The sequence below is a fragment of the Pongo pygmaeus genome, chromosome 1 (genome assembly GCF_028885625.2).
Source record: "Pongo pygmaeus isolate AG05252 chromosome 1, NHGRI_mPonPyg2-v2.0_pri, whole genome shotgun sequence".
Lineage (NCBI taxonomy): Eukaryota > Metazoa > Chordata > Mammalia > Primates > Hominidae > Pongo > Pongo pygmaeus.
In genome coordinates this window covers 163598189-163622136 of record NC_072373.2, presented here as the reverse complement: position 1 = coordinate 163622136, position 23948 = coordinate 163598189, and the positions used below count along the sequence as shown (strand labels likewise).

At 37.9% G+C, this 23948-nt stretch overlaps 1 protein-coding gene and 1 long non-coding RNA gene across 16 annotated transcripts in view; one reads left to right on the top strand and one right to left on the bottom strand.

Annotated features, from left to right (window-relative positions):
* The window catches only part of LOC129034315 (uncharacterized), a 109779-nt gene extending 90292 nt beyond the window's left edge, over window positions 1-19487 (bottom strand). Inside the window, exon 1 of one of the 2 annotated variants that reach the window (XR_010124317.1) lies at window positions 19352-19487. This is a non-coding gene — a long non-coding RNA (uncharacterized LOC129034315). The remainder of the gene's footprint in view (window positions 1-19351) is intronic. The other variant, XR_008501824.2, reaches the window with a different exon arrangement.
* Window positions 1-23948, top strand: part of SGIP1 (SH3GL interacting endocytic adaptor 1) — a 214751-nt gene that overhangs the window by 128150 nt on the left and 62653 nt on the right. For all 14 annotated transcript variants that reach the window (XM_054483842.2, XM_054483836.2, XM_054483819.2 and 11 more), the window contains 5 exons: window positions 13356-13380; window positions 14302-14353; window positions 15639-15724; window positions 19380-19472; window positions 22043-22117. In XM_054483842.2, the coding sequence (XP_054339817.1) occupies window positions 13356-13380; window positions 14302-14353; window positions 15639-15724; window positions 19380-19472; window positions 22043-22117 (331 nt within the window). The remainder of the gene's footprint in view (window positions 1-13355; window positions 13381-14301; window positions 14354-15638; window positions 15725-19379; window positions 19473-22042; window positions 22118-23948) is intronic.

The window sequence follows — 23948 nt, the reverse complement described above, 5'->3', positions numbered from 1 at the left end:
TTACTCCAAAAATTCACTTACTCTATTTCTATTTACAAGTAAGCCCAGAGGAATATCACTCCCAGTTCTCTTATTTATCTTTTCCATAATTAAAAATAAACTCTGATGCTATTAGCCCATTTTAAATCGAAAACATCTTTGTTTTTATTGTTTTTTTCAACATTCTGAAGAAACCTTTAAGCTAAGAGGTCAGGATAATAGCCTAGGTGTTGATAGCTGCTGCTGTAGCAAAACAATGTATTAAATAAAGATGGTTTAATATATGAGGTAGCCTGAGCTGGAGAGGTGGAGAGGTGGAGAGGAAGGGAGGGGTAACCTTTATCATTTGTGTGTTCATGTTTAGTCTTCTGATTTTAATTAAATAAGATGCATTTTATTTTAGAAAAGGCTGAGAAATTTACCTTATAAATAAGAGTTTTAGTTCAAGGACTGGAAACTACAAGGATGTAGTCCCTTTCTTGGCCCTTAACTATTCTGAAGCATTAGTGTTTGCTCTAGGAGAAAATTCTGCCCTGGAGATCTGAACACATAATCTACACTAATGTTGTACAAAGCTGTGCCACTTCTTTAGAACATTTGCAACATGTGTAAGCACCTGACGTCACTAATAGGCAGAGAAATTAACAGTTAAGTAGGAACTAACTGAAATATTTATGGAGCTGGTGAAAGAACCATTACAACTGAGGACACATAGCTTTTGCCATATATAATTCAACCTTATTTCAGAGAACAATTTATTTTTTATATTTCAAAAGACACTGTGCTTCAAACATTTGTATAATGTTTCAATGGTTCCCCAAAAAGGGAATTTATAAACATGTGTTGAGTGCCTCACTCTATGTTTGGGGCTAGAGAGAATCCATGCATAGCCGTTACTGTGAGCTAATAATCGATTGGAGACATCTAAATAATACAGAACAAAATAAAAATTGCAGAAATGTACTAGCAATGTGTACCTTTGTTCCCTGAGGCTAATAAATGTCACACCAATAGAAAAGCCTTCGATATTTATTTATTATTTTGAACAAAAGGAATGGGTCACAAAGCAGAGAAGGGAACAATTTATTTTGGCAGGCAGATCTGGGAAAGGTCTTATGGAAGAAATGTTACTGACCTTGAAGAATGAGTAATGTTGATTGGGGGAGAGGGAGAAGCAGCATGGGCAGAAGACAGGGAAACATGTAAGTGCACGGCACATCCAAGAGAGCCAGGAGAGTGCAGCGAAGTGCAGGCTTCATAGAAGCCAATGGGGGAAGATGAGGGTGGGAAGGGAAGCTGGAGCCCACCACCAAAGCATTAAGTTCTGTAGAATGGAGTTGGCATTCTATTTTCTGGATAATAAGGAGGTTTTTTAAGGGCAGAATGATATATTCACTTCACTATTTTTGGAAAATGGTTCCAAGGATAGTGTGAAGGATGGATTAGGAGATGAAGCTGGAGATAGGACCATCCGCTAGGAAGCGCCTGTGCTGTCAGTGAGGGATGATGAAGGCCTCATTAAGATGGGCGCTGAGGAAGTAAGAGGGCACGCTGAGGGGCCATTGACCACTCACAGGGAGAAGGATTCATAATTGTCTATGGAGAATAGGGGAAAATTAAGGATGGGATCAAAGAAGAACTGATGGCTCCAGGCATGGTGACTTGGGAGAAGATGATAGGTCCTGGGTTCCCTGGATAGACTGGAGTTTCTGGAAAGTCTCATGTTTTCATTTCATGACCATGCCCAGCTACAATGCATGAGTAGTATTTTCCAACTCCTCTCAATATTACAAGGCATAATTTTTTTATTGTCAAGCCACAAATCTGTTTGATAAAAGTAAACCATTCAAAAGAAAGATTAGGCCAGGCACGGTGGTTCACACCTGTAATCCCAGAACTTTGGGAGGCTGAGGTGGGAGGATCACTTGAGACCAGAAGTTCAAGACTAGCCTAGGCAACATAGCAAGACCCTATCTTTACAAAAATAAAAATAATTAGCCAGAGACTGTGGTACGTGCCTGTAGTCCTAGCTACATGGGAGGCTGAGGTGGGAGGATCTCTTGAGACCAGGAGTTGAGGGTTTCAGTGAGCTATGATTATGCCACTGCACTCCTCCCGGGCCACAGAGCAAGACAGACTCTGTCAGAAAAAGAAACAGAAAAAGAAAGAGAGAAAGAGAGAAGGAAAGAAAGAAAGAAAGAAAGAAAGAAAGAAAGAAAGAAAGAAAGAAAGAAAGAAAGAAAGAAAGAAAGAAAGAAAGAAAGAAAGAAGGAAGGAAGGAAGGAAGGAAGGAAGGAAGGAAAGAAGGAAGGAAGGAAGGAAGGAAGGAAGGAAGGAAGGAAGGAAGGAAGGAAAGAAAGAAAGAAAGAAAGAAAGAAAGAAGGAAGGAAGGAAGGAAGGAAGGAAGGAAGGAAGGAAAGAAAGAAGGAAGGAAGGAAAGAGCAAGCTTAGAATGTACTCAGATGCCCAGATGAAGTCTACACCTATGCCCTCTGTAGCTTGAACTAAAGACAGCAGCCTAGGAATGACCATATCAGACCACCACAGGAAGCATTTATAAAAGCAGTGCCTTTGAGAGCTCCCTTAAGTAAGGTTATCCTGAGCCTTGACCTGTTTCTTCTTGAAAATACATTTCACCTCTCTCATTTTCTCTTTATTCTTCCTCCCCATGCCTACGCTTTTAGAGGAAAAGTCCGGTAAGAAATAAGTCCTTCCCGCTTTTGGGGCAAACATTATTTATTCTGTTTATTTTCATTATCTGCATATCTAATAACTGACTGTGTTTAACACCTAAACAAGGTTTTGAACTTTAAAAACAAATCTTTGTGAACCATGACCAGGTCTCATTATGCCACATGGGAAAAAAGGAAGTTGGTTGCTAAGTGATTTTACAACCCTGTTATTAAGGGCCCTGGGGTAATTTTGTAAAGATTCACGTCTGCCTCAATCACAGCCATATGATCAAATATTTTTGGTACTAAGTTTCGTTTATTGCAGTTTCCACTGGAATTAGTCAAGCTACTTATACATATCATGAGCTAAGCAAATGTTTTTTAAGTTAATTTTTTATTAGTGTACAACATAGTAGCATCCGGAATGCCTATGAAGCTGGCCTGGGAATGGGGAGCTGCAGGGAAGCTGGGGGGTTTTATTTTGTTTTTGTTTTGGTAAATCAAAATATTCCCTCCTGGAATTGTCAGAGACCGGAAAAGAGGATCTTTATAAAATGTAATTGTTTTTTAACTTAATTTTTGATTAGTGTACAACATAGTAGCATCTGGAATGCCTATGAAGCTGGCCTGGGAATGGGGAGTTGTAGGGAAGCTGGGGGGTTTTATTTTGTTTTTGTTTTAGTAAATCAAAATATTCCCTCCTGGAATTGTCAGAGACTGGAAAAGAGGATCTTTATAAAATGTAAATTACCTCCTGGATGTTAATTTTTAGTAGCAGTGGGTGATTTTTAGTGGCAACACAAGTCTGATACGATGTACCTACATCGTTTTATTTTAGAGCAACACAAGGAACAGATTTCAAAAAATAAAATGAATTTGTTCTCTTCTTGGTTGCCTGGTTTATTGGGAACATGTTCTCAGGATGCTGATGCATGGCTGACAGAGGTGACCTCTCTGCTGGAAAATAGGAAGATATTACGTTCCATGTTCACAGCACTAACAAGTGGCTGGTTTGTTGTTAACGCACCTAGGTGGATGGGGCCATAAGTGCTTTCACCTCTTATCCTTCCCACTGGCCAAATCCTGGCAGCCACGGCACCACATACAGGATACTGTGCTTACAGAAAAGCCATAGGACAGGAGGCGGGCGGAACAGAGACACAGGAAGGACAAAAATATGAGACCAAAACATTAAAATGTCTCAAAATGTGAGCCCAGCTCTTTTGGTTTCCAAAAATAAAATAAGCAGCTACAATTAGGATTATTACTAAGCTAAATGGCCCGCTTCTGAGTAATTCAGAATCAACAGGCATTGCCTGTTCTGTGGCAGCAAAATATTACTGGTGCTCTTTAACAGCCTTTCCTTACACTTTACCAATTTCATTTATTCTTGTAGATCCTGAATATTTTCCTGAATTAACCAAATTTGGCCACCTTAAATATCCACAGGACTGTGTGGCCTGAAGTTTGCCTATGGTGCTTTAAAAATTCTCTCTTTTTCATTAATTTTTCTCCTGTTGTCCTTCACGGCAATTTTAACTACAAGAATTTCCACCCATCATTCCCTCACCTCATTTTTCTTTGGAAATGTCCATCTTGATTCATCAGCCTGGTCATTTTGATGATACCTTGGTTACTAGCAGGTTCTTTATTTGTCTCCCCAAATGAAGTTTTAGAAGATCATCTCAAATATGTCTGATTGAATATAATACACAGTCTCCGTAATCTAACTTGTAATATGTAGTCAACCCAAGTTTAAATACAGATAAACACCTACAATAGTGTTGCAAATTGATGCTTGCCAGATAGTTTGTCTTCACCCTAAAGCATTTAAAAAACAAATAGGAATCCTCGTAGGAATCTTAGTAATAAATGTAGTGATCATATATTCTAATTCTTTCCTAGAAAATTCTTTAACATTAATCACTCAATTTGCTAAAACGAGACTATAGAAAAATCGTATTTGTTTAGTGCTTTATAGTTTATTGCCCATTTTCATCTTTGTTTCCCCGTAGCACGAAATTTAGCAAATTAAGATGTCATAAAACTTCAAAATCTGGGTTATTTAATGAATGTGACAAGGGGGATAGATTGGTTAGTTGGAAATGATAAACATATTAAAACACTTTATTCACATTGACTAAGACAAAGGTATCATAGTTAACTGAATTTAAATTAATTCTGTTAAGCAAAAGGTAATAGAACTGCCGTGTCGTAGAAGAACAGTGTGAAGGCTGAGGACATAGGCTGCAGTGTTTTCTTTTAGGTAGACATATTCATTTTGAAAATTATATAAATTTTAGAAATATACCACATTCTAGATCTTCATTCCAGTGACAAAATCGTAGATTAGCAGTGTTTATCCACTTTGAAAATAGCCTCAACATATAAAATAAGAGTTATCTCTAAGTTGAACACCAAAATAAAAGTAGAAGGGAAAATAAAATGTTTTCCGCATTGGAAGACCAAGAGAAATCTAGGTGTTGAACACAGTATTCAACTAGGAACGAAGGAAATTTGTTCAGAAAACAAGTAGACCACTTGCAAAGTCTCTGAGTAATCAGACATAGAAATGAAGCAGTAATAACAGCAGATAGAATTTACTGAGAGCTTATTATGTATGATACAAATGGCTGCAATCAGAGATGAATTAACCTCCTGCAGATTGTGAACAACTGAATAGGTGTTTTGTTTGGTTATGCAGTTAAAAACAATTTTAGCCCACATTTCAAAACTAGAACATTTCAAATTAAAAAAAAAAAATCTGGATGCTCATCATCTCTCTGAAGACCTGGCAGGACTAAGCCCACATTCTCACATGGCGCACATGGGGTGCACTGAATAGTGGCCAGTTTTCCAGAATCTCATAATGTGTATGTGCCTGACTCCCAGCACCCCCTCCCCATCCCCCACCCACTTTTTACTCCTGCAAGCATTTGGGTTTGCAACTCTGGACATAGATCTCTCAGCTTATAGAATATATCAAGAGCAGGTACTAAATTAGTTTTCTTCTGCCTTTGAAGAAAATTCTGTATATTGGTGAACAAAAAATAGAACACTAAAGGCTTTGACATTCTTGGGAAATGATGGGAGAAAGGGTAAAGTAAAATTTTGAACAGGCAAAGACCCCTCCCTCCTGGCTGATACTAATTTTTCTGTCCTTGTCCTGCATAGCCTAAGCCAGTTTTTGCTCTTCAGTGGTGGTAATTGACATATATAAAGCCCTTCCATTTGCTTCTGGAATTATTTTCTTTTTGAAGCTTTCAGATAGCTCTTAATTATAGACCTTGAGGCTTTCTGAGTCTGCACTTTGCACAGCTTCTAGCTGTGTCTTTTGGGTTCTGTTTAATCAGCCTGTGACTGCATGAATTTGAACAGCTATTCCCCGCTGAAGGCATTTTGCAAATGGAGTTTCCAAAATGCTATATTACAAGGTTGTCTTTTACTAGAAAAAAAATTAAACCTTGAACTTGTGACTAAAATATAGATTTATAACTCATTGGAAATTAAGATATGACTCAATTTGGGTGGATTAATATATTTGAAATTATTTTGAAAAAGTGTTCTGTATAACCTTTAATTAAAAGTAATGGCAAAAAACCGCAATTACTTTTGCACCTACCTTAATAATAAAGTGTCTTATATGTAAGGTTTTGCCTCTGAATGCTTGCAATCTAGAGTCTATTTTGCATATTTCTCATAATTTCATCTTGGGCCTCTTTTAGTCCTCTAATTGCTATATTTTAAAAGTGAATTGTTTGTCATGAAATTCCCATACTTCTTTCTACACAAAAGAACTTTTTAATCTGGTCACTAAAGAATAATAATGTCTAAATTTTCATGTAAAAAAGTGTTTGAATTTTTCTCAAAACACAGTATGGATTAGTCAATAAGATAATTTAAACGCAGAAATAGGTATTTATGTGGGCTTTTTTTTTTCTAATTTTATTTGAGGTGCATCCAGGCAGGTTTATAAGAAAGGTGGATTCCATAGGTAGCGGTACCTGGAAAATAAGGCAAATAATAAAGTCTATAATATTACAAGTAAATTGACTAGAATAGTATGTCTAGAATCCTGGCTACTTATAAACTGGTCTGAAAAATAACCACTCCTGGATGTTAATCGCAATGACTCTCTGCTTTTGGAGTTATTCAACAATGCCACACTTGGTATCATAGAAGAAACGAGAAAATGAGAAATCGGGGATCTGAATTCTGTGTCTGGTTCTACCTGCTTACTAGCTGTGTATCTCAAAGCCTCACCTTCCTCTCTATAGCATGTAGCCAGTTGGACTAGATATCCGTGGAGGCCTACCAGATGTAAAAAGCTACAAGTGTTTGCTTCCTATCTATGTTCTAGAAAGAATATCTTCTACATTTGAACAAACTCGTAGCTTTCTTTGTTTTTGTGCTCCTAGTTTTGGTTTTGGGAGGTAGCCTCTGGTGAGTCCATGCATTAGCCCGCATATTGAAAGGGAAACTGACCAACAGCTCTTTCCCCACTCACATGCTAGTCACTTGTGTTTACATCAGAAAGCTCCTAAAGAGGCAGAGCTATCAGAGATTGTTGGAATAAATTGATAGCAGCCATAATCAAGATTTGAAAAGCAAAACAAAGAAGTCATACATCTGCTTTTTGTGGGTTTTTTTGTTTTTGTTCTTGTTTTTATCATACTTCAAGTTCTAGGGTACATGTGCACAACGTGCAGTTTTGTTACATATGTATACATGGTGCCATGTTGGTTGCTGCACCCATTAACTCGTCATTTACATTAAGTATTTCTCCTAATTCTATCCCTCCCCCATCCACCACCCCACGACAGGCCCTGGTGTGTGACGTTCCCTGCCCCGTGTCCAAGTGTTCTCATTGTTCAATTCTCACCTACGAGTGAGAACATGCGGTGTTTGGTTTTCTGTCCTTGCGATAGTTTGCTCAGAATGATGGTTTCCAGCTTCAGCCATGTCCCTACAAAGAACATGAACACATCCATTTTTATGGCTGAATAGTATTCCATGGTGTATATGTGCCACATTTTCTTAATCCAGTCTATCATTGTTGGACATTTGGGTTAGTTCCAAGTCTTTGCTATTGTGAATAGTGCCTCAGTAAACATACGTGTGCATGTGTCTTTATAGCAGCATGATTTATAATCCTTTGGGTATATACCCAGTAATGGGATCACTGGGTCAAATGGTATTTCTAGTTCTAGATCCTTGAGGAATCACCACACTGTCTTCCACAATGGTTGAACTAATTTACACTCCCACCAACAGTGTAAAAGCATTCCTATTTCTCCACATCCTCTCCAGCAACTGTTGTTTCCTGACTTTTTAATGATCGCCATTTTAACTGGTGTGAGATGGTATCTCATTGTGGTTTTGATTTGCATTTCTGTGATGACCAGTGATGATGAACATTTTTTCATGTGTCTGTTGGCTGCATAAATGTCTTCTTTTGAGAACTGTCTGTTCATATCCTTTGCCCACTTTTTGATGGGGTTGATTTTTTCTTGTAAATTTGCTTAAGTTCCTTGTAGATTCTGGATATTAGCTCTTTGTCAGATGGGTAGATTGCAAAAATTTTCTCCCATTCTGTAGGTTGTCTATTCACTCTGATGGTAGTTTATTTTCCTGTGCAGAAGCTCTTTAGTTTAATTAGATCCCATTTGTCTATTTTGGCTTTTGTTGCCATTGCTTTTGGTGTTTTAGTCATGAAGTCCTTGCCCATGCCTATGTCCTGAATGGCATTATCTAGGTATTCTTCTAGGGTTTTTATGGTTTTAGGTCTAACATTTAAGTCTTTAATCCATCTTGAATTAATTTTTGTATAAGGTGTAAGGAAGGGATCCAGTTTCAGCTTTCTCCATATGGCTAGCCAGTTTTCCCAGCACCATTTATTAAATAGGGATTCCTTTCCCCATTGCTTGTTTTTGTCAGGTTTGTCAAAGATCAGATGGTTGTAGACATGTGGTGTTATTTCTGAGGCCTCTGTTCTGTTCCATTGGTCTATATCTCTGTTTTGGTACTGTACCATGCTGTTTTGGTTACTGTAGCCTTGTAGTATAGTTTGAAGTCAGGCAGTGTGATGCCTCCAGATTTGTTCTTTTTGCTTACCTTCATTGGCAATGAGGGCTCTTTTTTGGTTCCATACGAACTTTAAAGTAGCTTTTTCCAATTTCGTGAAGAAAGTCATTGGTAGCTTGATGCGAATGGCATTGAATCCATAAATTACCTTGGGCAGTACGGCCCTTTTCACGATATTGATACTTCCTATCCATGAGCATGGAATGTTCTTCCATTTGTTTCTGTGCTCTTTTATCTCATTGAGCAGTGGTTTGTAGTTCTCCTTGAAGAGGTCCTTCACATCCCTGGTAAGTTGGATTCCTAGGTATTTTATTCTTTTTGTAGCAATTGTGAATGGGAGTTCATTCATGATTTGGCTCTCTGTTTGTCTGTTATTGGTGTATAGGAATGCTTGTGATTTTTGCACATTGATTTTGTGTTTTCTAAGGTCATCTGGTCCACCAGGGTTCTGTTGCTGCTGGACAGTTTTTGTCATTCCCAACAACGTTTGTCAGGGGCTCCTCATCTTTCCCATCGCATTCTAATCATTCATATCACATTGGTAGAGGCTGCCCAAATCACTAGGCCAAGAACATTAAAAAAATCCTTATAGGCACACCTTCCATAGAACACCAAAGAAAAAATCCAGACAAGGAAAAGGGCTCTCTAAATCCTGCCTCTGGTTTTTCGTAAGCTCTTCTTGTACCCTAACTATGTGGGAAACGCATTATTGTCTATATTTGCTAACATCCTGCTCTGTAGGGAAACAGTTTATTTCTCTAATCTCTATGTAACCCCTCCTCAAAGTATCTGGAGAAAAACTTCTACAGCAAGACATTAAACATTGTCAGCAAAGTTTTCTTGTATGTTTCTGCCTTGTTCTTATGTACACATAACTAAAACTTTTATACCCACATTAGCAAAGCTGTATTATACAACGGATAGCCTCTCTTTAAGGTTCTCCAAAGCCTCCTGTGGTTTAAATAAGCCCTAAACACTAGGACTGCCTGTCTTCCTTTGGCCTGATTCTCTGGAGTGTATGTTTGGTTAGCTGCTTATGAAGTCTCCTATTACCCAAGACTGTTGACTGATCCATCATTCTCTGACTAGGTGTCTGTTCTCTCTTCCTTTTTGCTGATCACAGAGGCGCAGCCCGGTAAGAACTCTCAACATTTTTACCTTAAACATGTATAGAGAAAATTGCTGCCAAGGCAAGGTGGCCAGGTTGGTTTCCCATTAAATTTATGATAACCCAGTGTGAATGAGGCAGATGAAATAGGTTTACTGATTGAAAGCCTCTGACCCTCTTAAGTATCAAGGGCATATTTTAGAATTGTCAGAGCACTTTCCCATAAGTAACTAAATTAATACATGGGAATCCCAACTCCTAGTACAAAATTTAGAAAATATATAGAGTGTGTGTGTGTATGTGTGTGTGTGTGTGTGTGTATGTGTACATAAAAGGCCCAGAGATTCACCAGAAAGTACCATAGAAGTTGATAGCAAAGAGATAATAAAGAATAATAAAACTAATAAGAATGTAAGGACATCATTTTTAAGCCATCATTGTTTTTAAGCCTGAATTCAAAATATGTTCCTGGACCATAACTTACAATGATCAGAATATGCTGATACATCATTATAATTTCCATCTTGGGAGAGGGAGACACACTTTTGAGTCAATATTCCTAGGCTATCACATAATTCTAAATAAATTTCATCACAGAAGACAAACTTTGGGAGGGTAGATCAATATTAATTTGCATTGTTCAAAGTGAAAACTGTCGTTTTCCTCAAGTTGAAAAGTAGTATGAATTTTTTTTTTTTTCTGTGACGGATCTCGCTCTGTTGCCCAGGCTGGAGTGCAGTGGCTCAATCTCTGCTCACTGCAACCTCCGCCTCTCGAGTTCAAGCAATTCTCCTGCCTCAGCCTCCCGAGTGGCTAGGATTACAGACACCTGCCACCACGCCCAGCTAATTTTTGTATTTTTAGTAGAGACAGGGTTTCACCATGTTAGCCAGGATGATCTTAATCTCCTGACCTCATGATCCACCTGCCTCGACCTCCCAAAGTGCTGGGATTCAGGCATGAGCCACTGCCCCCAGCTGAAGAGTATCATGAATTTAAAGCAACAAAAAGAAGGGTCTTTGTTATGTTTGAAATGACCCCCATTTACCTGGTCAGTCCCTTAAGAGAGGAAATGGAACTGAGAAGAGCACTCTCTGAAATATCCCTAGGCCTCTGCCAATCCAATTAGTCAATTATTATTTGATGCAAATACCCTGCCCCAGGTGACCAGTTGGTGGTTCTCTGCTAAACTACATAGCTAATGCCATTCAAAGACGGTATCTGCAGAGACTGCTAATCTACAGATGATTCCAACCCAGCTGTTAAGTGACATCACAGATTGTGAAAAGAGTGAATTCGATCATTCAAAGTGAGGAAATTTATTCACAACATACATATAACAACAAACAAGCATTGAAAGGGGGAAAATACAGTCGCTTCACAAGGGGAGGTTTTTGAATCCAATGGGCTTTTTTCCTGAATGTGGTTTGTGTGGTCGACATCACCTCAGTCTTTTTCTAGACATGTCATGCTGCAACATTAAGGTCATCAGAGATCTGCATGCCCATCCAGCAGAGAGCAGGACTTTCTTTTCTGTTGCTGCTGAGTTGCTGCTGATCTTTCAAACATTTGTTGCTTTCTAAATTGATACTAGCTTTGTTCTTCTTCCTAATTTCTAAACAACAGAGTTTTCTTGAATATTTCTGCCATGTTTTGGTTGCACTTAACTTGAGATTGTTCATTCATGAAGACTATTTAATAAAAATGTTACAGGGGCTTCTTCTTTAGTGCCTTTCAACTGTGAATATCCATTGAATGAATGGACACACCTGGGAACTGGTGACTACAAAAGGAGCCCTGTACCTTTCTTGGTTTCATGGATATTAACATTTGAAGGGGTAGGACAGAGGGACAAAAAGGTCTTCAATACAGCCTCTGGGACCTCCTGGGTTTTAGGCCTCACAGTACTAGGTGTTCCCTCAATGCCATTTATTAATCTTGTGATTGACTGCTTGGAACTAAAGCCCCTCTATCTCTTCCTTCAGATCTTATTAATGAAATTCTATCTGAGGGTTCATAACCCAGAAAAACATCTGTTATCTAATTATTTCTGTTATCTAGTCATGTCTGTCTACAGAGCCTTCTTTTCCAAAAGCAAACCTGTATCCAAACTTCCATAATGTCCTCAGCAGATTTACGTGGCCATATTTATTAGAAAGTATTTATAAATATTGTAGTAATTCTCTATATAGCACACTTAGTAGGGAAAAACAGATCACACTATTAGACAAAAAGCCAGAAAATGTAGTTTGAGAGACTGAGAAAGCATTAAATGGATCCTTGTTCAGATTGAAACTACTCCTCTAGCATAAATGGGTTCAAAATGGGACAGAAAATGCTTATATAGCCTTAGGAACGAGGGAAAGAAGCTTCTTATAGGTCAATTACAGAGGTGCTAAACCTTGTCCTAAGCTGTTAATGTTATGCTTTGAGAAAAGAAAACGTATCTGTGACCACCAGATTGAGCCTTCACTAAAATTAAAAAGTAGGAAAAAATGTGTTTTGTGGCCATCCAACAAATGTGTTCATGGTTTCACCTTTTGGAATGCTTTCTTATATGTACTTCAGCTTTCCCTGTCCTCAACTCTGCCCCTGTCATTCTCCTACTGCAGGCATCCCAAGCCATGCTATACCCCACGATGAAACCATCCTGGTGGTCTACCCCACGATGCAACCATCCTGGTGGTCTACTTTTCTGGTGGCATCCCACACTAAGAACATTTCACAACTTCTGGTTTTTAATCAAAACTTTTAATCTAATCAATTCTTCTACTATCTAAATAAGTTTATGCTAAGGCATTATAAAAACTGGAGATGACCTGCTCAGATTATTCCTGCCAGGGCTATTTGTATTCCAATAATATCACAATGCCTTGAGCTAAAGACATTACTTCCAATTCATGAATTGATGGGCCTAGCGGCAGGCAAGTGAAATAAATTGGGAGGATGAGTGCATAGGGTGGAATTCCCTGGCTTTCTGAATAAAACAGTTCATTCAGTGGCAGATGGCTCAAGTTTCGCCTGCCTTTTACACTTGCTATCTATACCTTTTAAAATCACATTTGTATACTGATGACTGTTTCCATTAGCAGCCTGGGGACCACACCTGACAAGGAGCATGCACTACTCCTAAACACATTCTGTAATTTTTAAGCATCAAATATATGCTAAACTTCGATTTACTTTCTTATCTACTAGAGTTCAAGAGGTTTTTTTAAATGGACTAATCAATATTTGAATTTAATTTACCAAATCTACCCAGGTAAGGGGTTTTTCTTGTTCAGAAGACTTATGATTTACCCTTCCTTCCTCTCTATAGTCTTTGAGTGAAATAAAAAACTGATTTCTGTGTGTGTATCTACAATTTCCTACTTAAATGCGGTTCTGAGAAAAATTTCATTTCCCTATCTGCATTTATTTGAGTTCAGTTTAATTGCAATGACAGAAATAATACATATTGTACATAACATATATGTGGTCTTAAACCTTATAGTGTCTATTTCTAATTCTAGGGTGCAATTAAAAGGAACTTATCCAGTAAGTATATCTTAGCTACCAGAAATAGCGTATGATTTAAAAGAAAGAACAGTTCCTTGAATCTTGGAGTATATGTACATATGAATTATACATTCCTGGGCTTAATTTTTAAGACTTACAAATTTTTTACTTTTACAGCAAAGAATTCTTGTAATGATAGAGGGCACTTATGGGTTCTGAGTGATTAATGTTTAAGTTCTGAAAATAAATATGTTTTTGGAAAAACATTGCTATTTTCTTTCTACATTTGTCAACTCTTGCTGTATTATTTAACTTTAGAAATGAATTTAATCAAGTGTGTATTTGTTGCTGGGGGTGGGAAGAACGGGCGGGCAGAAGGAACTGAAAGTAGAAGCAACTTACCCATTCTTGTGTTATTTGATATGAAAATTTTAGTCAACCAAAGTGATGATATAGGTTATAATACACATAGGGCACAATTTTCCTCTGCTGCATACAACACTTCCTAGGAAATTCTAAATTCATGTTTCATAGTTAAAGTACAACATTTTCTTGGCATTTCAAGAAAAGAACAGGCAGAGAATGCCGGATTCATGTATTACACATATGGCCTGGCTTAGTATTCTCTTAATTGGAAAGCAGAACCAGTCAAGGCAGCAGACATTCCAAGAATGGTGTGCTCTTTCACTAAGTGCTGCACTATACAAATCTTCTATTTGATGGCTTGTCACGGAAGTTCCTTAGTTAATGAGGTTTTACAAATGCCAGAGAAAACACCACTACATATGCCTAATATATGGCTGTTGTGTTGCCAGGGGAGAAGGTTTGTTTTGCAAAGTTTTCATACTCAGTTGCTTATTGATGGGACTTAAACCTCTAAGTGTTTCCAAACATAGGTTATAAGACATATCAGGGAATGGTAAAAATTTGTCTAAAAAGTTCCTTTGTCCTGTGCATCAGGTGAAGAAGTGGCAAGACCCAGGCGTTCCACACCAACTCCAGAACTTATAAGGTGAGTGTGAAAGACATTAGTTGTGTTTTATGCAAGGCATCATGAACTTTTAACAATTAAGCAAATCTCCTTTGAGCTAAACTCTCAGCTCCCATTAACAAAGGCTCTACCAAAACATGTCAGTCCATACGTCCACAGCATGGTCCAAATATGTTATTATTTTTCATAAGTGCAGCCCAAGGGAGACCTTTAGGGAAATATTTTGCACTTATCTGAAGTAATTGTCTGTCAGAATGTGCAGGCCCATTCCTGATGGGACATCTAAAGTTTCTCTCTAAAGAGGTCTTTTGGTGTCTGGAATGCTGATCTTCAATATCATTATATTACCCTACGAAAAGAAGCCTATTTAGTTGGACACCATCTCATGATACATTCCACCTGCCGCACACCAAAGGAATCTTCCACTCTGTTTTTAGTTTTTGGCAAAGCATTGTATTTTACAGTGTATTCTGTGGGTTAGGTAAGTATTGTACAAATGGCATTGTTTTATAAAAAGACTGCTATTTCTATTTCGAAACTGGATTATTTTCAATCCTTATCCTCCTCCAACCTCTCCCCTCTCCTCTTCAACCCTTGTCCGTTACCATACCACATAGACCTCATTGGGATCAATGAGGGGAATCAGATTTGGAGAAGAAATGAAGATAATTATGCATCATTTTCTTAATAATCAGTCTGGAGTAATAATTAAGAGAAGGGATGCGAGTTTCACTTATTATCCTCCTGTTCCCCCTGATTTCTCAATATTTCTCTTTCTGAGATTTACTGTGTTGGGGTATTAGGAGGTTACAATGTGTCTATTAGAGGATGAAACTTCTCGGTGGCTTTTTGCTTAATATTGCTATGCTTGACTTTCACTAATTATAAATTGCATTAACTACAACAAAGAGATGTGGTGAAATCAAATACAAATGGTACTTGAGATCTTAGGGGAGAAAGGTGCTTTGCAATAAACTCAGCCCTAGTGTTATCTCTTCTAGGTACAGAAAAATCATGATGCTTTGAAAGAGTTATTCTCCTTCAACTTATTTCTATTGGGTGAGCACCTCAGCTCTCCATTGAGAACTAAGGCTCTCACCTTCTACCAATTCTTTTGTCCCATAATACATCTGCCATCCTTATAAAATACTTTCTAGTCCTAACGGGCTTGTATACACATGCATGCATGCACTAGTGCACACACACACTTGTTTCACTAAGAAAAATATGTGAAAGCTTGTATATCTTTTTGAGTATTAATTTTTGAGCCCTTTCCCTGTATTTTGCCTTAATGTGTGTGATTTAGCAAAAAGCCTCCAGATGACACTACGGCCCTTGCTCCTCTCTTTGGCCCACCACTAGAATCAGCTTTTGATGAACAGAAGACAGAAGGTAGGAAAAGAAACTCCATATATTATAGATTTGTTTTTTCTTTTATTAAAGTACAACTCTTCTAGATTAAATGTATGTATTTTGAGGTATATTTTTAATATATTATCTTCGTGGGAAAGAAAAGTTTCAATCTAGGTGTGCTATCAAGAACAGAAGTTTAGTTTGCAAATCTCTATTATTTTAGGATTTGAAACTTTACTTCCAGAAATATCTGATAGCTAACAAGCTCATTCTTCAAAAGAAGTCAGTAAAAATTAAAAATTACTGCAAGTCTACACAAATCCCTGTCATGGAGTAAACACTCTGGGAACCAGACCATCATCATTTGAGGTGTCAACAGAATCACAAATGGAGACAGACCTTCATACATCCGTCATTGTCGCTGTCATTGGGGTCTGGCCTCCCTGACCATCTGTGCTCTTTCCCACCTCATAATGAAGGCATCAATTGGATTGCTCACAACAGTCATTGTTTGCTGGCTCAAGACCCAGAAATGACCTTGAATCATTTAGAAACTTAGAAATAAGGCCAGGCGTGGTGGTTCACTCCTTCAGTCCCAGCACTTTGGGATGCTGAGATAGGATTGCTTGAGCCCAGGAGTTCGAGACCAGCCTGGACAACATATGGAGACCCTCATCTCTACAAAAAAAAATTTTAAATTAGCCAGGCATGGTGATGCATGCCTGTAGGCCCAGCTGCTCGGGAGGCTGAGGTGGGAAGTTCACTTAAGCCCAGGAAGTCAAGGCTGCAGTGAGCTGTGATCACACCATTGCACTCCAGCCTGAGCAGCAGAGCAAGACCCTACCTCAAAAAAAATTAAAAAATAAAATGCTACTGAAGAAATATCTTTATTTCTGCCATTATTTTTGAGTTTACTTATTAAATATTTATTCTTAGAGTTAAATATTTGACATTTTTAAATTAACCATGTTTTTGGATGGCTGTAAATACTGCGTACTTTACTGACATAAAATCAGCTCTCTATAAAATGCATCTTGTCTATCCCTGAAATGTGTTTATGTCTAATGTATGTATCTCCAGTAGCTATGTTTGGTAATATGGAATGTTTTTATAAAAAATTATTTGACTTAGGGGCACCATGGTAAGTGTATAATAACATGTTATCCTTCTAGAACCTATTGGTGAAGGACCTTAAGTGTTAAAGATGGCAAGAATTGGAAGCATAGTGGGTAGACTAAGCTACATTAACGAAGAGACCCCAAGTACAATAAATTAAACAAGATGGAATTTTATTACTCTTTCATGTTAACAGTCTGGAGGTAAACAATATAGGACTGGTAAAGTAGTTCTGCTGTCTTTAAAATGTTACTTTTATCTCTGGCTCCAAGGAGGCTGCTGCAGCTCTCCTCCTCTCCCATTCAGAAGAAAGGAAGTGGAGTGAGGACCACTGGAACTCACTGCTAACTATTCTAAGAGCAAAACTAGAAGAGACACAAGTCACTTCCTGCCAAACCCCACTGGAGAGAATCTGGTGCCATGTAGCCAGCTAAAATTCTGTTACTATAGAAGAACTGGAGAATGAATTCTGGGAGATAGACAGCAGTCAGCCACACCTGAATATTTTCAATGATTTTGTTAGGAAACTGTACAAAGAACATTTCTAAATACTCCTTTAGTGATTTAAATGTCCATAACTTAGAATCCCTATGTAAAGGTGGCCTTGCAGTGAGGCTATCAGTTTCCTTATTAACTCATCCGTGGTCAATCTCACTTTTAATGTACATATTGTATGGTGACTGGAGACAGGATTTGATTTGTTGCACCTAAATCTGCCCGTTTAAGGAATCCCATAATACATGAAAACTTTATATGAAATATAGAAATCATTCTTAAAAAATCATAGCTGTGTTCCACATTGAATTCATGAAGAAAATCCTGCTTCATATCTTTGGAGAATGTTTACTTTCATGTTAAAACAGAGCGAAGTCCACCTTTGAGGCTTGTGGTGGAGAGGAGATACATGCCTAGACCTGTCCATGATTGTGGCCTCAGTTGTTCTTTAGATGATTTCAGCCCCTAAACTTCTGTAAAGTTCCTGCCTTTGCACCAATCACACTAGCTTTTTCAATACCCACACTTCCCTTTTGTATCTACTCATTCTTCTTTAGATTGATTTTTCTTTTTCTTTCTGTTTTTCCTTTTCTTTTCTTTTCTTTCTTTCTTTTTTTTTTTTTTTTTTTTTTTTTGACAGAATCTCACTCTGTCACCCAGGCTGGAACACAGTGGCAAGTTCTTAGCTCACTGCAGCCTCGACCTCCCACAGCGATCCTCCCACCTCAGCCCCCCGAGTAGCTGGGATCACAGGCACATGCCACCCCACCTGACTAATTTTTGTATTTTTTGTAGAGACTGGGTTTCACCATGTTGCCCAGCTGGTCTCGAACTCCTGGACTCACGTAATCCTCCCACCTCAGCCTCCCAAAGTGCTGGGATTACAGCTGTGAGCCACCATGCCTGGCCTAGAAAGATTTTTCTATCACTAGTTGAAATGGTCTGGGGAAAAAATACGTATTTTAGAGTTAAGTCTGCTGCATCGGATCTTAGCTCTTCTGCTTTTACCGTGGACACCTCATTAAACCACTCCAATCATTATTTTCCTCTCCCATAAGTGGAACTGGTATCAACCACATGGTGGTGGTGTGAGTATTCAAATAGACAGTAACAGTCACTGGCCTTGTGATAAGTGTTTTATGGACATTTTATATATACTCTATTAATATATCTTTCCTCTGTTAATCCTCTTCATAACTCTCTAAGGTTGCTTTTATTATCTCCACTTTACACTAAAGGAAGGCAGTGCAGAGAGATTAAGCAACCTGCCAAGGTCCTACAGTCAGTACAGAGGATAGATTCAAGCCACATCCAACTGACTTCCCAGCTTGTCCTAGACGACATAATGAATTACAGCAGTACTTGCATAGTCCCTGCCACACGATAGGTGCTGAGAAGCACTATTTGCATTGTCGTAGCTATTTTTAAAAATCAGAACAGGAAGCAAAAAGAAAGAGAAGAAATGTTAAATTCAATGTCCTTAGGCCCAAAACCTAATTGCCCTATGTTAGGTGTCTAAGCATTCATTTTTCTCGTTCTCTTAACATATTCACCAAGCGTTTTTAGAATAATTTAGTTTCTTTTTATGATGCTATAAAAGGTTTATGTAAAGACCCTGTAGAACACTTCAAGGATAGGAACCACTGCATAGAATGCAGGCGTTTTCAGTTTTGAAGCATATTCATAGGAGGCTTTAAATCAACCAACTTACAGCAAAACAAATGTTCATGGGGTTAATGTCTGGATTTTCAAATGGGTACCTGAAACAGAGCCAGCACATGTACTGATACTCAGAATGTCCCTACGTGACCACCCAGGAAGCAAATGCAGATTCTGCTCTGAAAGTTTTGATGTAGCTATATGTACACACACAGACACTCCTCCCACCCACACTCACACCACACTCCTATTTCTATTCTCTGCTTGAAAAGAATAAGGAGCAGCACATTCCTAAGTGAATTTTTTAGTACTGAGACAAGAGGAAAATAATTTTCTAAAGCTCAACTTGAAATCACAATTTTAAGTTCTAAAGTATGGGGATTTTTTTTAACTCACCCTGGGAAATCTTCTTTTTTGTTTCCAGTTCTTTTAGATCAGCCTGAGATATGGGGTTCAGGCCAACCAATTAATCCAAGCATGGAGTCGCCAAAGTTAACAAGGCCTTTTCCCACTGGAAGTAAGTTATGTGTCTGCTCTGTCTGGAAAAATAAGTGACTCATTTTAGTGTCTGTCTGCATAGTGAAATTAGGCAACTCTTAGAAAGTCTACGTAAGCAACATCAGAACTGAATAATATTAAGAAGAGATGTTATCCTAACAGGCTTTCAAGTTAAAGAACTCAGGGCAGGTTATGAAGACAGGAAGAAAATAATACAATAAAGCAAATTATTAACCTTGAATCATAGCCTTTTCTGAAATCCCACATGCTTATTCATTCATTTATTCATTGTATATATGTAAGAATAAGAAGCAAGTGAGTTAAAGAAACTACTGCATTACAGGCATGAGACTATCGTATAACACAGAGGTGAACAAGTCTAATATGGTCTCTGCTCATCCTGTAGAGCAACTGAGGCTGCACAGGACAGAAAGGACACATTGATAGGAAAGAGTGACAATTGGGGAGCAAGAGAACTGAGGCTATATGGTAGAGAGAAGCTGAGATAGTAGATCAGAGTAAATGTATGTGAAAGTTGCCATCAGTCTGGCTTCTTCCAGCATGACCCAGGCGGCTGGGAAAGGAGGTCCTAAAGATCTAGATAGCCCTTCACCGGTGGTGGGTTGGGCTATTTGGACTGAATGGATTGTTCATCAGGTAAAGCCACCCTTCTTACAGATTTATTGAATTCCCTTTTCAGTAGACTGCCTCTGAAGCATGCCTGTGGAAGGCACTGTTTTCAAAAAAAAGGTGTTTTGGAAGGAGAGAGATGCAGAGGATATTTTTACTCCTTTGGGCTCACATACAGACCAACCAATACTTTTTCCAGTTCAGCCTCTCCAGAGTTTACGCCTTGGTGCCTAAATGTGATCATGAGAATTAACCGAGGGGATTCATAATCAAAGGCCAAGAGGTTGTTTGTTGGAAATATTATTGCTATAAAGCCGTGTGATCTAGCCTTTCCAAAGATATTTCCCTCATTAAACAGGATAGGAAAAACATCATTATCAACAATTTTTTAAAAACTTCTGAACTTTGAAAAGTGTATTTTTAAAATATTTGAACCACAGTGTCATGATTTTGAATGTTTTCCCCTGCAAAACAAAACTAGTGAAAAAGCTGTAACTTCATTGAAAAGCTTTCTTGACAGACCTGAGCTATGCAAGTGATCCCTAGAAAACCCTTTCCTAAATGCCAAGAAAGTAAATGAATTGTTTATGGAGGTGATGTATTGGTTTTAACTATTGGTATTTCAGAGTTGTGAGTCTTACGTGCTGTGGTTACACTTAGCACAGCACAGGCTATTGTTTAATTGATGTGCATTGTATCATTCTGCTCATGTTGTAGTTGCAGCATAAGTTTTCTATTCTAGCTTATTAGGTTTTTATAGTATTTTACTTGTTTTTATGGTATTTTGTTGATTATGACCTTGATTTTTGGCAGAGATCCTTAATCAGGAGCAGAGCCCCTGATTGACTCTTAACTTCTGTGGGAAAATATGATCCACTAGAGGTGTAGCTTTCAGAAGCTCATAATTAAGATTAAGAATCACATATTCCTAGGCTTTAGGATGAGGGTTGTTAGTCATACTTATTGTGTGGAAGAACAGGATGCTACCTAAAAATAATAAATAAAGTACGGGAAGGGGAGGAGGAGGGAGGAATGACAGAAAAAGCTTCTTCCTAATTTAGGCAAGTAGAAGGTACCAGCAAGCGCTCTCCAGCCACATGCCCACCTGCCTCCCTCTGCGTTTAGGTTATAAGAGATTGGATGGCATTCAGATTCACAGCTAAACTTTGGGATGGCCTATGAAATTAGTGTGAACTCTTTGAATCTACCAAATAGGACCAGTGACACTTAAAGAAAGAGGAAGAAGAAATGAACCAGTTGAAACAGTAATTCCAAACTTTGCCCACAAAGTGACAAGTCCAGCTCAGAAGGGTGAATCTCTTCGTAGGGACCATGATACTTGATTTGGCTGTAATTTTTGTCAAAGGAATCTGTTCATTCCTCCTTGACCCAAGGAGTTAGTTTGCTTCTAACTTTAAAAAATGTACGAAAATTTAAGAAATATAATTTTGAGAAATCTTTCCCAACTCAATCTGGACACTAAGATCCTGACTGGATTAAAAACCCCTCACAGGAGCCCCCACCCAACCTGTTATTTCCGATATCAAACCCTCGACTGTAACTGTCAGCTGACATGATTTCATTCAGTCAGTCATAAATCCCTTGAGGCCAGAGGCTATTTTTATTCAACCCTATGACCCTAGTTCCTAGTACAGGAGGTAGGACGTAGTTGTCGCTTGAGGTTTGTGTGTTGAATCATATTTAAATGAATAAAATGGTGATATTATTATTATTGTCCAACATTCTCTTGACGTTCTCTTATTCTCATAAAATGGAACAATCTGAATGGGTTCTGCTTCAGTTCTTTGCCTTTGAACTTTAAAAAAATAGACCATTAATTGCTATTCCATTTCCAATAGCAGGAATATAACTGAAAGCCCAAATCCTGCTTATTTAAAGTGTATTGTATGACTTAGGAAGAACATGACCAATGATACTTGGTTTCTCATCTCTTTGCAGCACCTCCACCACTGCCTCCAAAAAATGTACCAGCTACCCCACCCCGAACAGGATCCCCCTTAACAATTGGACCAGGTACGCTTTTGTTTTTTCAGTTCTCGGATGATGTGTCAGAGCAGCGGCCCTGGACGAACATGCCCTTGATGTGTTGAAAACTGTAGGCTACACAAAAACATCACAATGTTGGCATTCAGTTTTGCTTTCATTAGAATTTCTTATGCAGACTTATTTTAAAGCACCATTTCCAGGTTTCACACACACACAAAAGTAATAATTTCTCAATTAATTTTTCCTTGGTATAATTTTGTTGAATGAGGGCCATTTTGTAACATGAAAGGAAAAAAAATCTCAATATGAAAAGTCATTGTTTAATTAACCCCTCACTTTGTTGGATCTCATTTTAATGATTTACAAATTCATAGTCTCAAAGCACAATTGGTATTTTTTCAAGACAATTTTGCTAAGTCTAAAACTATCTAGTCTATGAAGACATAAAATGGTTCCTAGGGCGTGAAGCATACTGGTGGTGGAGAAATTCTTTTTCATTCAAGTATTTATTATCCCATGGTAAGGAGATATGTAAAGATTATGAAATATGGCAAGGAATTGCTACATGCCTGTAGACAGATAAAGCTTAAGGCACACCTTTACCATCTATTAAAATCAGTACTATGTATTCATACAATTTATAGTCTGCCAAGTCTTACTGGCCTAGCAAATCAAAAGTAGCAATTGCTGTTATGTGCCTGGGCTCTTAGAATGTGGTTCTTTATCACCTGTGGAATTCTGTTGCAGCTTCATCCTTTGCTATTTATGCAGCCTGGTGAGTTTGATAGCTGCAGAGTGGGGCATTCATCAACAAAAGCAAAAGCAAGATGTAGTTATTTATGAAATTTATATTGACTCAAACCCAATAGAGAGTCATCCAGAGCTTCATAAGTAAAGATGTTTGCAGGTTTAAGACATTTTGACCCCTTGTATTTCCACAAATTGTGTTAGATATAAATATACCTACTAGCACAAGATTATAAATATTGCGGACCATGCAAAATGCTTCCCCATTTATCTATAGCCTTGGAACCTCGAAAGTTAATTCCTTTCAAACTAGAAATATAGAAATACTAAGATGGCTCATATAGCCCAAGAGTTATATAAAGGTAAAGTGACTTCTGTTCATGCCTTCCAGTTATTTAGGTAACAATTTGTAATGTGAATAATCTCAGTTTTTAAAAAGTGCAGTTCTTCATACAGAGCTGTAGAAGATCATTCTTAATTTTTTCTCTTATTATTGCTATGAATTAAAAAGAATAGCTTATGCTAATATTTTAGCAAAACAGAGATTTTGGTATCATGACAACCTATAGATAAATATCACAGTTATGCCTATGAGGTTGACAGGTTAGACTTAATGAGAAAAGAAATTATTTAAAATTTTTTAAATTATTTTCTTCCCTATTAAGCAGGTATATATGTAACAGTTCTAATAAGTAGCAAATGCCTCCTCAATAATCTATGTGTGTGTTGTGTGTGGGGTGTGTATATCTGTATTTGTAAGTATCTTTGTGGTGATACCTTCTTAGTCTTTGTACTGCATTTCTGGTGTTTTTTAAGGTTGAGGATATACAGCTAAATATGATGTGATCACTTTTTAAAATTAACAAATGTTATAATCAGTTTCACCAAAGTCTTGATTTAATATAAGAGAGTAGACAATCTTTGTAAAATATGAGACCAACTTTGACTTCTCAATTCTTTTTATGTTGTGTGATGTGTATTTTATTAGGCCAGATTTTCAGAAGGGACCTTGCTTTTGGAATTTGCAGTCCCAGAGCCTGTACTTCTCTGTGAATCTAACACTGCCTTCTCAAAATGATCACACTTGGTGCACCTGTGAGCAGCCTTTGAG